Below are 15,216 nucleotides of genomic sequence, written 5' to 3'. Positions count from 1 at the left end.
GCGGGAGACCGGGATTCGATTCCCCGACGGGGAGAGAATCTTTTTCACTTCCGTGATTCACACATACATACCACAACAGGCTCTTATTGTTATTGTACAAACACACAGTGGGAGCTCCACATAAGACAGCAGGAATAACCAGAAACACCAGGTGAAGAAAATAACATACAGTTAATTACTGAAATAAAATTCAGTGGAAAAATACTGTGTGAAAAACTATATTAGAATAAAGTGGCTTCACAGAGTAAAATAAATGAGTTCATTACAGTTTAGAAGAATAATGAAACAAAATAAAAGTGAAACCAAATAAAAATCAGAATGAGGTCAAAATAATCAGCAGTTAATGATTGATCACAAACTCATCAACTAATAATTTCTTTATAATTTCAAGTCAAACTTTATTGTCATCTCTGCTATATCCATGTGCAGCACACAGAGAGACGAGACGACCAGGCTCCGGTTACATCAGGGCAAAAAACAACAATAAACAGAAATAAAACAAGTAAGAAAATAAATATACACTTCAGACTAAGAAGATCGAGAGAAATTACAATTTAAAATTTACAGTTTACAGTTTAGAGTGGTTTAAAGTGACCAGTGTAGCGGCTTGTAAACCTGGGCAGATTTTCTTGGGAGTAAAAATTGTCCATAGGGCAGCATTCGTCTTACAGAGGCAGTGGTGTGGAGCGCATAGACTCAGCTAACGGTGTGTGTGTGGTGGGGGGAGTAGGAGAGCTGGTAGTGAGTTCATGAGTCTGATGGCTTGTGGGAAAAGCTGTCTCGCAGTCTGGAGGATCGGGCCCTCTGGATGGGAGGAGGGAAAAGAGTCCATGTGAGTGCTGTTAACTGTCTCTACGTGGAACCGTGGATGCTGAGCGGTGTGTGGGTGGAGCGAGGCTTTCTGAAGTTGACGATCATCTCCTTGGTTGTTTTTGCTGCACCAGAGCGCCAGCTGCTGAACCTCACATCTGTACGCTGGCTCGTCGTTGCTGCTGAGGAGTCCAACCACGGCTGTGTCGTCAGCAAACTTGATGATGTGGTTGGAGCTGTGTAGGGCGGTGCAGTCGAGGGTCAGGAGGGTGAACAACAGAGGGCTGAGAACACAGCCTTGAGGAGCTCCTGTGCTCAGCCTGATGATTCGGACGGACTGACGCCTCTCTGACAGGAAATCTAGTATCCAGTTGCAGACAGAGGTGCTCAGTCCCAACTTGCTGAGTTTGGCGAACGGTTTTTGTTGAATGCTGAGCTAAAGTCTATGAACAGCATTCTGACACAGGTGTCTTTCTTGTCCAGGTGAGAGAGGGAGAGGTGAAGTGCAGTGGAAACAGCATCCTCGGTCGATCTGTTCGTCCGGTATGCAAACTGCAGCGGGTCCAGTGAGCAGAGGAGGTTGCTCTTCATGTGTGCCATGACAAGTGTCTCGAAGCACTTCATGATGATGGGGGACGGTAGTCATTCAGGCAGCATACAGAGGGTTTCTTTGGCAGTGTGATGATGGTGGTGGACTTGAAGCACGCTGGGACGATCATCTGGCTCAACGACGGGTTGAAAATGTCTGTGAAGACATCAGCCAGCTGATCAGCGCAGTCTCTCAGCACGCGACCTGGGATGTTGTCTGGTCCAGCAGCTTTCTGGACCACATCAGCTGCAGGCAGAGAGACGGTCTGGTCGGTGGTGGGGGGGCGTGGCTTTCTTTGCTTGTGTGTTGTTCAGTCCATCAAACTGTGTGTAGAACTTGTTCAGCTCCTCAGGAAGTGTGGCATCTCCATCACAGCTGCTTGGTGCAGGCTTGTGCTGTGTGGCGGCCTGAATGCCATAAACTGCGAGAGTCCTTTGTTTGTGGAAGCTCTGGATCTTTTGTGCACGCAATTTCTTTTCTGTATGATTTGAAAATGATAAATTTAAGATTTCATTGGAGATTTTCAGTGTTTTCATTTGAGTCTTTTCAGATCAGGTGAACAGAGCGCGGCTGAAACTTTATGTATAAATTATGAAACTGCAGAATTTAAACAGTCGTTCAACCTTTTTTATTCAAAAGCCTGTCAAACAGCGCCACCGTCCTGTAGGGTTATATGTTGTGGTGGAAAGTGGAACTGCAGCTGTTGTGAAATGTAGACAAATGTGGAACAGCGCCACTCACACGTATACCGTGTTCAGTGGTCACAGGTGGTACTGCACGGTATCACAAATCTTCACCACCATTCTTCATTAGTATAGTGACAAACAATGTTCCCTCTAATATTTCATGTGTCTGAGCGAACACACAAACTCCCTGAGCGTCCCTTGGACCACTGTGAGCGACATCAGACGTGTGCACTGTGGTCACGCCAGCATCTAATCCATCCAAGTTACATGATTTATTAAAATAATCAAATTACAGCATTTACATTTATGTTAGACTACTTTTAATTAACTGCTTTAGCCCACTTACAATGAAAATGTAAAAAAAATCCTGTTCATGACCTGTGTAGTATGTTAACACTATTGGAAGTAAAAATAACTTGAACTCCAATTTTGAAAACACAACTTTCTTTTTTATACATATATATAAAGCTCTGACTTGTATTGTGAGTCTGTGGTCTGGGAGAGTCCTGTAACTCTGTCTGCCAAATACAGTATATAATGACCAATGCTGGGCAATTAATTATATAGTTACTTCTTCAAAAAAGTAACTGAGTTTTGCAAACAACACAGTTTTTTGCAGCTGTTTACCTAAAAATGCAGCCAAAGCGTTTTTTTAAATAAACATTTCAAACTATTTACAGAACAATCAGCTGTTCTGCATCAAATCTGATGCCACACAAATTATTTGTGCCACTCCAAAACTAATTTCTGTCCACTATGAGATAAAGGAGAACAACAGCCTGATACCTGCAGGCCTGACAACAGGAGCTGTATCACTGCTGTAACACCTGTAACACTCAGCAGCCGCCTCATTGTTCTGACACACACAACAACACTATTGACTACACTACACACTAACTACACACTAACTACACACTAACTACACAAGACAACACACTAACTCTTACATCTCATAACACCGCCGTCACTCCTAAAACTTTGTCATTAACGTGGCTTCACTCCACGTCAGCCACGCCGCTTTGCTAGCTAAAACACCGGTGTCGGCACATAAGGACGCTGTCATAGCCTGTCAGCGACGTTGATTAGCTGCGTATATACGAATGTGAATCGCATTATTGGCTGGAGCAGCCAGTCACTTACTGACTCACACTGCAAAACAAAATTTTTACGTATTTATTTTAATTTCAATTCAGGTTAGATGTTTTTTGTGTGCACAGAGACCATGCCAGCAGTGCGCGATTGCTATTGCGCGTGTGCGCAGCTTAGAGGGAACATTAGTGGTGAGTCTTCCTGCCAGTCATGTGGGAGACGGGAGTTTGATTCCCTGATTGTGTGGGAGTGGCCTGAGGGAAGAGGGCTACTCAGATTGATGGGTGGGCAGAGATGTCAAACGTACGGCCTGCGGGCTGAAGAAGGGACGGGGGCAGACGTTCTAAGACAGCAAAGGCTTTTTCCATCAGCACTTCTTGTGTAACGTAACGGAACGAGCATCAGGCTGCAAAGCTGAGTGCAGACTTTATAAAACCAGCAGCTGGATCAAGTCAGACCTGCTCTTATTGGCCAGACCTAAACCTTGTGTGTGTCATGCGGGAGACGGGGGTTCGATTCCCCGACAGGCAGCTGTGCAGGTTAGAATTTATCAGTGTTAGCCACGTCTCACATGAGTGATCCCTCTGTGTCAGATCTACATCGTAACTCAGTGACCAGAACACATTTTAGACCCAGACGTGAACCCGGCGCGGACCTGAGAAACGTAACATCACGTCAGGCCGTCACGACCATGGTGACTCGAATGGTGTTGTGGATGTTTCCTGTTACGATGTAAGCTGAGACGAGTTCTCACAGAAGTCTAAATCAAGCTTTATAAGACGAACCGTTATCAAAATGATAAAACAATAACTAAATAAAAATGTAACCATAACGTACACAAATCAGTCAGTGCTGTACAAACAGTATCAGCACAAATACAAACTTTACTACAAAGAATCTCAGATCGTGCTCGAACAGTGAAACAGCGCCGGGGTTCCCTGCTGTGGTCAAAGGTGGTACTGCAGTGTGTGAGACACTAAGACCTCCCACAGGAAAATGTTTTTATTTTACTGAAACATAAAAATGAAACAAATTATTTCCTTTTTTTTCATTTCTGGAGGCTGAAAAAATCTTTCTTTAAAATATTTGTCATGAATCCAGCTGCAGATATTTCTTACAGCGGGCTGTCAGAGATGAAACAGGGAAGTGAAAGTGTCCAGGGTGCAGTCGCAGGAAACAGCCTCCATCAGCTGGTGCAAACAGGAAGCCATGGTGACCGCTGCTCTCCAACCACGCCACAAACTGCTCTGTGGTGGATGCTGATGGTGTTCCCTCCCTCACACGTGTAGAAATGTGGGTCAGCCCAGGAAACTGTGAAAGAGAGATAGAAACTGACCCTCAGACCTCAGGTTGCATCACTTACAGTCACATCCTGGTATTTATTCTACACACTGTGTGATAACAACGCTGTCATGGCCGACATCACTGGTTCCATCCAAAGCTCTGTCACTTTCTCCTGACCTGCAGTGAAACAAACATCTGTCAGTGGTTTCTCCACCCAGCAGCAGGAAGTCAGACACAAGGAACAACACAGGATCAGGACCTTTCAAAATAAGAGAACCAGTGGCTGTAGTGTGGTACACAGTAACTCCACTGTGCTGATGATAAAACCAGACATCCCATGAAAGCACAAACACCCCGATGAGTCAGAATGCTGCCACCACCGGGCTTCACTGTGGGGGCGTGGCCTCTGCCGTCTTCCTCCAACCACGAGCAGCGTCTCAGCTCGTCTGACCAAAGAACGCTTCAGCCTGCAGGATCTTTGTCCAGGTCGTCCTTCGTACTTCAGTCTGGCTGCAGGCGTCTGTCCTGCACACCTGAGACCTCTCAGTTGGCTCCTGTCCACGGTTTAGTGATGGTCTTCTTTAGGACTAAACCTCCCACAAGTGTCTCTCCAGTAGTTCTGGAGTGTTTGCAGACACTCTGTGGCAGAGGCTACGTCCACACTAATGCGTTTTCCTTTAAAAACTCATCGTTTTCTCTCCCGTCCACACTGAGACGGCGTTTTCCTCAAGGACACATGCAGCGTTTTGAAAACGCTCTCGAAAACACATACATTTCAAAACGGAGCTGTCCCGTCGCAGTGTGGTCACTCGAAAACGCAGACTTTCTAAAACGATGACGCATTTTAGTCATGTGATGCAGTCATGTGACCAATTAAACAAAGACAGTGGAGGGCATTATACAGCAGCTTTGACAGCCCTGTTAAAGATTAATATCAGTTTACATGCTGCAGAGAGCTTTTCTTCAAATTCTTTAATTCTCACTTGCTTTTGCGCAGGACTGGAACGTAAGCGCTTTGGACCGTTTCAATGTGGACGCACACCTCTGTGAAAACGACTGAAAACGATAGTGTGGACAGCGAGCGTTTTCAGACGAAAACGCCATTTTCAAATGTATCCGGGCTGGTGTGGCCGTAGCCTCAGTGTGTAATCGTCCTGATCCTGTTACTGTGTGAACACAAATCACTCTCAAGGAAACTGGGATATTTCAAATTCTCTGTCATTACAATAACAGGTCACATCACTGATGACTCAGGCTGTTATATTTGATATGATATTAAACACTCCACTCTGACAGTAACTATGAACGTGATCAGTGATGAGTGACCTGCAGGAACAAACACTGAGCTGTGGGTTAAACTCTGTCGTCACTGAACCACCGCAGTTTACCTCCAAGCCCCGCCCACCGCGTGGAATCGTCATATCTGTAAAAGGTGAAGGTTTTTTAGGAAGGAGTCACTAAAGAGAGAATACGTGCTGCACGTTATTGATGATAAATAAATCAGAAACATTTCATTGAGTTATTATTTTAGTTCAGCCGATAAAAACATCATCAGGTTATAAAACAATAAAATAAACACGTGTCTGAGAAATCACAATAACTACAGTCATGTGATCATAAATCATCATATATAATCTGTGAAAACCAAAGTAGTGTAAGTAATCAGAGTAAAAACAGGCTCGTCTGACTGAACACAGTAAACAGAGAGCTGCTCTCTGATTGGTCCCTGTGCTGTGTGTGGGATGTTCCTGTCGCAGCAGCGTGTGCTGCTGGTTTTTACACGTCACTTCATTTCTTGCAGCGTGCAGCTGTGGTGGCCGTCAGCAGCTGTTGGAGCTGCTCTGAGGCTCATTCAGCTCCGTCATGAAGCTCACGCTGCTGCTCGCTCTGCTCACAGGTAACTGCCGCCTCTCTTTCTCTGAAACTCTGTAAACACAGAAACTTTAGCCGCTCTGACATCACTGCTGCGTTCTTCTTCTGCACATTTGTAGCTTTAAACTGAGTTTGCATGATGAGTCTTGTTCAGACTGCAGCGAGTAAAGACGAGGAGCTGCTGTGGTTTATTACTTATGTCAGGGCTGAGTCTCTGTGGTAGAGACGTGCAGAGGTCTGAGGACGAGCTGCTGCTGCTGCAACAGCTGTAACAGCTGTAGCGTGGGCTCGTTCCCGCTGACCTCCTGCAGGGTTACAGGCTGAGGTCAGCGAGGGTCAGAGTTCAGGTCAGAGGTGACCTCTCTGATAGTCTGACCTGATCTGAGCCCTGAGCAGAGTTTGGATCTGATGTAACAAAGTTTTCCTGTGTTTCTGTTTCCAGTCTGTGAATGTGACAGCAGCAGGGTCAAAGGTCACACAGGTCAGGACGTCACTCTGCCCTGTAAATATGACAGGAAATACTATGGCGCTCTGTCAGCGTGCTGGCAGCGAGGAGAAATACCAACCAGAGGCTGCTCCAATCAACTGATCTCCACAGATGGACTCAGAGTGGAAACCAGAGCTTCCAGCAGGTATCAGCTGCTGGGCCGACTGGAGGACGGAGACGTCTCTCTGACCATCACGAACCTCACAGAGGGAGACGCTGGACGATACGGCTGCAGGGTGGAGATACCCGGGCTGTTCAACGACAAGAAGCATCACATCAATCTGACTGTTGTTGACGACCCGAGCGGCACCACAGGTGAGTCTGCAGGTTCGACCGAGCTCACGTCGGGATCATCGTCCTGCACCATCAGCAGCTCTCTGAGGACGACTCGCTCATGTCGCTGACAGCAGCTCAGAGAAACACATCTGTGAGATCCAGATGTTGATTCAAAGCTGATCAGACTCGGAGTCCGCTCTGATGCTCGTTGTGTTGATGTCGTGTCAATGATCTGTTTCAGATGCTCCCACATCCACGGCCTGGATGACAGACATGCCCACAGAGTCGACATCATCCTCTCAGACTGAAGGTGACCACAGAGCTGCCGTGAATCTGTTTGATGTAGCGACAGAATCTGAAAACAGGAGAAACGAGATTCAAATGAACTCAGATAATCCAGTCAGGAGGCTCTGAGGTGAACCGTGTCAGGTGTTATCAAGGTGATGATGATCTACAGAGACCAACAGCTTCTGTATCAGTCAGAGGAAGTGCAGCTTTAAAGTTTTCAGTTAACTTTATTGGACACTTGAACATCGACGACACCTCAGTGGACGACCTCTGTGTTTGTGTCTCGTGGGTTTCGTACAGTCAGACGTGTCAGGGTCAGGTTCAGATGACAGCGTTATGACATCATCCTGCTGCTGACATGCTGTCCTAAAAATGTCCTTGTCCCGCAGGTCATGTGACCTCCACAGAAAGCCCCCTGACGTCCTCCTCCAGTGTGAAGCTCATCAGCAAGGTGAGAAAACACTGTGAAACATGAGAGATGTGACGTCACCGCCTCGTAAACACTGAGTCTGTGTTTTAAGACGAAGCTCAGCACGAGCGTCACACTGATGTTCTAAACAATGAAAATATTATTTGAACATATTCGGTCATAAAAGGACTTTAAGAACTCCACCCTCGCTCACACGCTGTGATTGGTGGATCAATATCAGCAGATATCATCATGTCAACGATCGGAAAGAAGGAAAAGGACAGGAAGTTAAACAGGAAGTGAAGGACAGGAAGCTCACTCTGGAACAAGGATGGAGGAGAAACTAGAACAGGAAGTAAAACCAGACAGAGACCACCAAGATCCGTTTATAGACCCTGAGGATGATGATGATGATGATGATGATGATGATGATGATGATGAAGTCAGATTGTGTCTCCGTCTTGTTTTGAAGCCTCGGCTCAGCTGATCTCTCACTCTGATAGTTTCTTTGTACGTTTTGAACATTTGAACATCAGCCTGATGCATCACACAGACTCTGATCCGTGATTGGGTGTTTCTAATAAAGTGTCAGTGTTTGAGCAGACGGGTGGGCCTCGCTGTGACGGTGATGTCGTGTTTTTCAGGTTCCACAGACGATGGCGCCTCTGATCGCCGTCCTGCTGGTCTTGGTGTTTCTGCTCACGCTCGGCGGACTCGTCGTCGCCGGTGAGTACGAGAATGAGCCCGTCTGTTCTCACGGCCTCGAAACATCGAGGACGTCGACCAGCGTCAGTGTGGCGGCGGGTTCTTAATCCGGCCCTGAGCGTCAGTGATGCAGGAAACATTTTTACGTGTTTGTGTTTGAACTGTGATTTTATTCCCTGTGACGCACGGCGAGCTCGCTCCTCATCACGTCGTTTGTGTCTCTGCAGTGAGAAGACTGAAGCAGCTCGTCAGCACGTGAGTGAACTTCCTGTTTTCTGAATAAACACCGTGTCGCTGATGAACTCTGAGTCAGGTTTGACCTTCGTGGGGTCTCGGCTCGCGGGCCTTCAGCGCGCTGCGATCACCACGGCAGCGTCTTCACACGACTGAGCGCGCTCAGACTGAAACTCACAGATAAAGAAAACCACAAACCACGCGGGCGATTTCAAACGAAGGCGAGCTGAACAGGAGGTTTCAGGTGGCGTTGAGATGCTGAGCCCGCTAACTCAGACCTGCTGAGAGCGAGAACGAAGCAGCCTGATCGTTAAAGGCCAGCACACAGGCCCACGGGCCCAGATGTTACGTGTCCGTGTAAGCTCACGGTGCTGTCACAGCGCCGGAGCAGAAAGGCGGAGGGTCACGCCCGAGGCTGCGTGCAGCGGGCTGACAGCCATGTTTCAGCGCAGTCACAGGGTCGCAGCAGAAAGAGGAACTCGAGGATGTTTTATGCACGTGTGAGAGTCATGAACAGTGACCGGACGACAGGAAACAGGAAGTTGAGGTTGTGGTCGTGCAGTCATAAAAAACTTTAAATAAACTTTAAATACGTCTAAGCGAGGCAGGTGGAGCACACAGCTGTGGCACATCTGCAGAACACCTGAGGTCATCGTTCATCATCGTTTCCATAGCAACGCTCTTCACATCTCATGAGGTCAGGGTGACGTACGACCAGCTTCAGGAGCTCCACTCGTGAGTCTGCTGCAGACTCCGCCCACCTACCGCGAGAGTTTCGATTCCCTGCAGCTCGGCTTACCAGAAGCTGCGAGCGAGGAGAGGAAGCTCTGAGGTTTACACCCTGCCTCCTCCTCATCCTCACCCGGCCGAGCGCTCACCGCTGAAATGTCACAGCTTGAATTAGAGGGTCACATGACAGCTCAGCCTGAGCCGCGGTGTAATCAGAGTCAGGGCTCGCCTTGGGAACAGGAAGTGACCTTTCAGAGTCTGCTGTGACTCATTTTTAAAGTTTGAGGCTTTTACTTTGGAAAATCAAACTCATGATAAAGCAGGAAACGGATCCATCCAGCAGAAATTTAAATGATCATCGTCAATAATGTCAGGTCATCAGTTTATGATCAAACATGACCGACACAGTCGATCGGCTGCCATGGTTACTTGGTAGGATTAGTCATCGTTTTTTATACAATTTCATCTCAAAGTTTTTAAACCATGACATGTCTAATGAGAAGCTTGGCGCTTCTCTACAGGAAGTCTTTTATTGTCTACAGGAAGTCACTGTGATGATGAAACTGATGCGTGGCTCTCGTGTCTCAGCCCTCAGGAGAAGGTCGGCCCGGGTCAGCAGGTCCAGTTCAGCTCCACGGCGTCCACTCTGCACCTCCAGAGCTCCACCGTGGACAACATCTACCAGATGGAGAGTGACGGTGATGGTGGCGATGATGGCGATGGTGCCAATGGCAATGGCGGCGGCGGCGGTGATAGAGGTAGAGGAGAAGACGGGGGAGACTATGAGTACTGCCCCTGACAGGAAGCAGGAGCGAGGAGTGTTTCAGGAAGATGGCTTTGCTCTCACACTTTGCTTTGAAAGCGTCCAATCAGAGAGCTCCAGGTGTGCTCCCATGTGACTAACAGCACCTTCAGATGGGAGGTTCTGTAGGCAGCCGGTGTTTAACAGACTCAGAGCTAACGTGTAAATAAAGCAAGCTTTTATTCTGAAAGGTTGTTTTTTTCAGATTTAACCTATAAGAATCCACGGAGACAGAGGTGACCCCGCCCCTTTAGACACCGACGAAAGTTCCTTTTAAAGTTTTAAAGTTTCATTTGAGTGACACCTGCTGAACAGCAGTCATGTGACAAGCGAGGGACTCGTGACAACACGTCCTGTCTGACACGTGACCTGAAGCTGTCAAACTGAAGACGTTCGTCAGATTTTTATTGTGACAAACACACATAATGGAAAAGGTCATGTGACGTGTTTGTCACACAGCACCAATCATCTGTTTTCTTATTGATCAATGTTTCCTGTTGTTGGATTTGAAGCATGTTTAAACAATAAAAGCATGAAAAATGAGTGAAATCGTTCAGATGTGGCTGTTTCAGTCCCCGCTGGACCCAATCAGACGAAGCACGTAACGGATGGGCGGAGCTCCTCGTGATGTAAATCTGATGGTCAGTTTTCTGCAGCAGCTTGTTGAAGGTGCGTCAGGTATGAGTTTCACAGCGTGGACATCCAAGCGACGTGAACATGGCTTTCTAAATATGGAATACATTTCTCGTGTGTGTCTCATCTGTGACATCACTGACAGTGGGAGGGGCTATTTTTAATTAGGCTTCAGTCATGTGTTAAATAATCATTTTCAACAGTACAAATGAGTCTGCTAATTTAATAAAATGTTTTAATCGTCGGTTTGAACTCAAACACTGTGAGTTCTTCTTGTGTTTCTCACACCTGTTTACTGCTCGTTGCCTCCACCGTGTGGCTGAACAGATGAACTGCAGCTGAACAGACTCAGCTGTGCTGTGGGGGAAAACTTCTCGTAGTCATCCTGCTGTCTGTGAGGTGGAAGTTTAATAACTTAATCATGAAAATAGTGACTGCAGCTCAGCTCTGCCTGCTCAGCTGCAGAAACACTGAAAGATGCAAGAAAATACTGTAAATAAACAATAATTACGCATAAAATATTACAACTGTACACAGAATAAATGTTCTCTGTAGACAATAAAATAGTTTAATACACAGTAAATACTGCAGCTATTAATTAAATACTATAATATATGTTTTCTAATGACTGAAATATGATATTGAATGTTTTTCACATCAGTGGTTCACAAAGCGTGGCCTGCAGCCCCTGGTGAGCTGTGAAGATGGGTCACGAGGTCATTTCTAGTAAATAGTTGTTTTTGATTAATCTAACTGAAATGATCCTGCTGGTTTAACGCTGAGGATTCAAAGCTTCAGTCTGGCGGCCTCGTGTTGATGTCACGTAGTTGTTAAGCTTCCTTAGTTGCCTCCTTAAGCAGAGGAGACACTGGAGCATCCTTTATAAAAGGAGAGGAGATAATGCCATCCCAGAATTCATAGTGACGGACATTCTGACCATGACTGAGACGCCCTGCTGACAGCTGGACTCTGAACATCTGCTTCCTGTGCAGCTGTGTGACTCTGTAGTGGTGTCTGGTGTTGTGTTGCTGCCTTTGTGATCATCATGGACTCGTGTGTACTTCAGGTCAGCTGGGATAAATGAGGATGGGCTGTTCCTGTGGATGATCTCTGCAGCGGGAACAGACGAAAGCATCGTTCTGGGTCCGGCAGTCGCATGATGAAGCGCTCGTGAACAGATTTACTGTGGCAGATGCTTCAGTTCTCACAGATCTGAGAGCAGACAGAAGGAAAGCAAACATCTGAGGTCAGCTTCATCTGAACAGCAGCACCACCCATCCTTCATGTTTACATCAACCTTCAGACGTTTGTTCTCTGTGCATAAGACGAGAGGGACGGACACAAAGACTCAGAACATAAACTGAATTCTGAACTCAAAACTATTTTTGTTTCTTTATTGTTGTTGTCTGTGACCGTTCTCAGCTCAGCTTTCTACCTGCACAGACCTGCAGGGGTCGCTGTGCTGCAAAACCACCATCTCTGCTCTATAATCTGCTCCTGACTGGTTAATCTGGTTAACAGCCCGGCCCAATAACAGTCCAACGAAGGCAACAAACTGAACCAAAGACTGAGGGAAGGACTATTTATACACCTGAGGTGATCAGAAGGGCAACAGGAAGTAAAACTAAGCACCAGACAGAAGAAAGCTAACTACCAAAATAAAACAGGAAATAACTCCAAGAATAAATACTACACAGGCTACACTGAATAGAGTGCATTAATCATAAACTCAAGTACAACAAGAACCACAGCGCTAAAAAAATGAGACCTCCAGCAAAAACCCAAACTATAAAACGTAAAGATGACAGAGAAAGAAAGAAAACGTGGTGCAGGAGGACACGAGGGGGTGAGGATGATAACCACATACTGAACCAGGACGGGAACCACAGAGGGAGCTAAATGGGCGCCCCCCGTGTGCGGCAGCCTGTTACAGCAGCTCTGCTCATTCTGAGTTTCTTTCCTTCTTATCTTTTTTCTTCTAGTAATTTTTATAACTAACGTATTAGTAATTAGACTCTGCAACCATGTTCTACCGTTTTGTGCTAGTTCTGGTTGTTTTTCTTAGTTTTTTTCTATTTTTTTCACCCGTGTCTGGGGACCCAGAGCAGGGATCCTTTGTTTACAGTAGGGATCAGCTGTTAGCGCTGCGTCCCGCAGCGGTACTGCCGGCGGACAGACTCGACATTCCCAGTGAACTGAGGAAGAAAAGACGGGGGTGTCGTGCTGGGAAGGAGCGACGTCGCCCGAGAAGGAGACGTTATCGACCATCTCTTCCTTCTGTAATTATTGGAAATGTAAGATCTTTGCCCAATAAGATGGATGAGCTCACGTCGCTAACCTGGTCACAGAGGGAGTACCGGCAATGTAGCATCATGATGCTAACAGAGTCGTGGCTAACACCGCTAACTCCGGACACGAGCGTGACACTACCGGGATTCCAGCTGCTGCGAGCGGACAGGACGAGAGACAGCGGTAAGAGGAAAGGAGGGGGACTGGCAGTGTTTGTGAATGACAGATGGTGTAACCCTGGGCACATCACTGTAAAAGAACAACTCTGCAGCAGAGACATTGAGCTGTTAGCCGTTAGCATGCGTCCGTACTACCTGCCCTGAATTCTCGCATGTTATCGCGATAACAGCGTATGTCCCCCCCCTCGACCAACGCGCGGATGCAGCCTGTGACACTCTCCACTCTGTGGTCAGCAGACTGCAAACACAATCTCCGAGAGCCCTTCTCATAATATCAGGGACTTCAATCATGCCTCACTGGACTCCACACTGCCCACCTTCACCCAGTATGTGACCTGCCCAACCAGAGACAATAAAACACTGGACTTACTGTATGCCAATGCTGAGGAGGCATACAGTTCATCACCTCTCCCTCCCTGGGCAGATCTGATCACAACCTGGTGCACCTTGTCCCTGTGTATGAGCCCTTAGTGCGCAGGGGCCAGCAGCCACCCGCACAGTACAGAGATGGTCGGAGGAGAGCGAGGAGGCTCTTAAGGACTGTTTTGAGTCGACTGTGTGGGAGGTGATCTGTGACGACCCACGGAGAGGACATCGACAGCCTTACTACATGCATTACTGACTATATTAATTTCTGTGTGGATAACACCGCACCTACCAGGACTGTACGGTGTTTCTCCAACAACAAACCCTGGATTACTTCAGAAATTAAAGCTGTCCTCAAGCAGAAGAGGAGGGCCTTCAAATCCAGAGACAAAGAGGAGTTGAAAAGAGTGCAGAGAGAGCTGAGGGGACTGATAAGGAATGGGAAGGACAGCTACAGGCAGAAGATGGAGAACCAGCTTCAGCAAAACAATGTTGGTGAAGTCTGGAGGCCTCAGAACCATCTCAGGCCACAAACATCAGAACTCTCTGCCTGGGAGGGATGTGAGGTGGGCAAATGAACTGAATCATTTCTTCAACAGATTTGATTCAGCCATGAGGCAGTCTCCAACATCGGCTGCAGACTCACCCACCCCCACTGCTGCTGTTCCACCTCTGACACCTCAGACACTTCACACCTCCTCTATTCACCCTGCTCACTCCTCCCACCCCAACAACAGCATCCAATACACACTCAACACAAGGCTCCAGCCTGTCTCTCTCAACCACCCAGGTTCGGAGGGAACTGAGGAGGATTAAAGCCAAGAAGGCAGCGGGTCCAGATGGCATCAGCTCGAGGGTCGCCAGGTCCTGCGCGGACCAACTGTGTGGTGTGATGGAGCACCTCTTCAACCTGAGCCTGAGGCTGGGAAGAGTCCCACAGCTCTGGAAAACTTCCTGTGTTGTTCCAGTGCCAAAGACTTCACGCCCAAGGACCTCAACAGCTACAGGCCGGTGGCTCTGACATCCCACCTGATGAAGACCCTGGGCGACTGGTCCTGGCTCAGCTTCGGCGCCTTGTGAGCTCATCACTGGACCCACTTCAGTTTGCCTACCAGCCTGGCATTGGAGCGGATGATGCCATCATTCACCTCCTACATCGCTCCCTCGCTCACCTGGAGACCGCTGGGAGCACTGTGAGAATCATGTTCTTTGATTTCTCCAGTGCCTTTAACACCATTCTTCCCTCGGTTCTGAAGGACAAGCTGGAGAACTCTGGAGTGGACCATCACCTCACTACCTGGATTTTGGACTACCTCACCGACCGACCACAGTATGTGAGGACTCAGGGCTGTGTGTCGGACAGGGTCGCCTGCAGTACAGGGGCCCCACAGGGGAACGGTTCTGGCTCCGTTCCTCTTCACCATCTACACTGCAGACTTCTCCCACAACTCCACCCAGTGCTTCCTGCAGAAGTTCTCTGATGACTCTG

At 47.6% G+C, this 15,216-nt stretch overlaps 1 protein-coding gene across 1 annotated transcript; it reads left to right on the top strand.

Moving 5' to 3' along the window:
- Positions 1 to 6,263: 6,263 nt before the first annotated feature.
- On the top strand, positions 6,264 to 10,823 carry LOC116320787 (hepatitis A virus cellular receptor 1 homolog). The gene is made up of 7 exons (XM_031740504.2): positions 6,264 to 6,355; positions 6,773 to 7,132; positions 7,335 to 7,403; positions 7,771 to 7,832; positions 8,435 to 8,516; positions 8,723 to 8,750; positions 10,047 to 10,823. The coding sequence occupies exons 1-7, from the start codon at positions 6,322 to 6,324 to the stop codon at positions 10,255 to 10,257; spliced, it is 846 nt and encodes a 281-aa protein (XP_031596364.2). The 5' UTR covers positions 6,264 to 6,321; the 3' UTR covers positions 10,258 to 10,823.
- The last annotated feature ends 4,393 nt before the right edge of the window (positions 10,824 to 15,216 follow it).

The sequence above is a fragment of the Oreochromis aureus genome, linkage group 10, assembly GCF_013358895.1.
Source record: "Oreochromis aureus strain Israel breed Guangdong linkage group 10, ZZ_aureus, whole genome shotgun sequence".
Taxonomy (NCBI): domain Eukaryota; kingdom Metazoa; phylum Chordata; class Actinopteri; order Cichliformes; family Cichlidae; genus Oreochromis; species Oreochromis aureus.
Note: the sequence above shows the minus strand (reverse complement) of the source record. Positions and strands in the feature narration are given on the sequence as shown.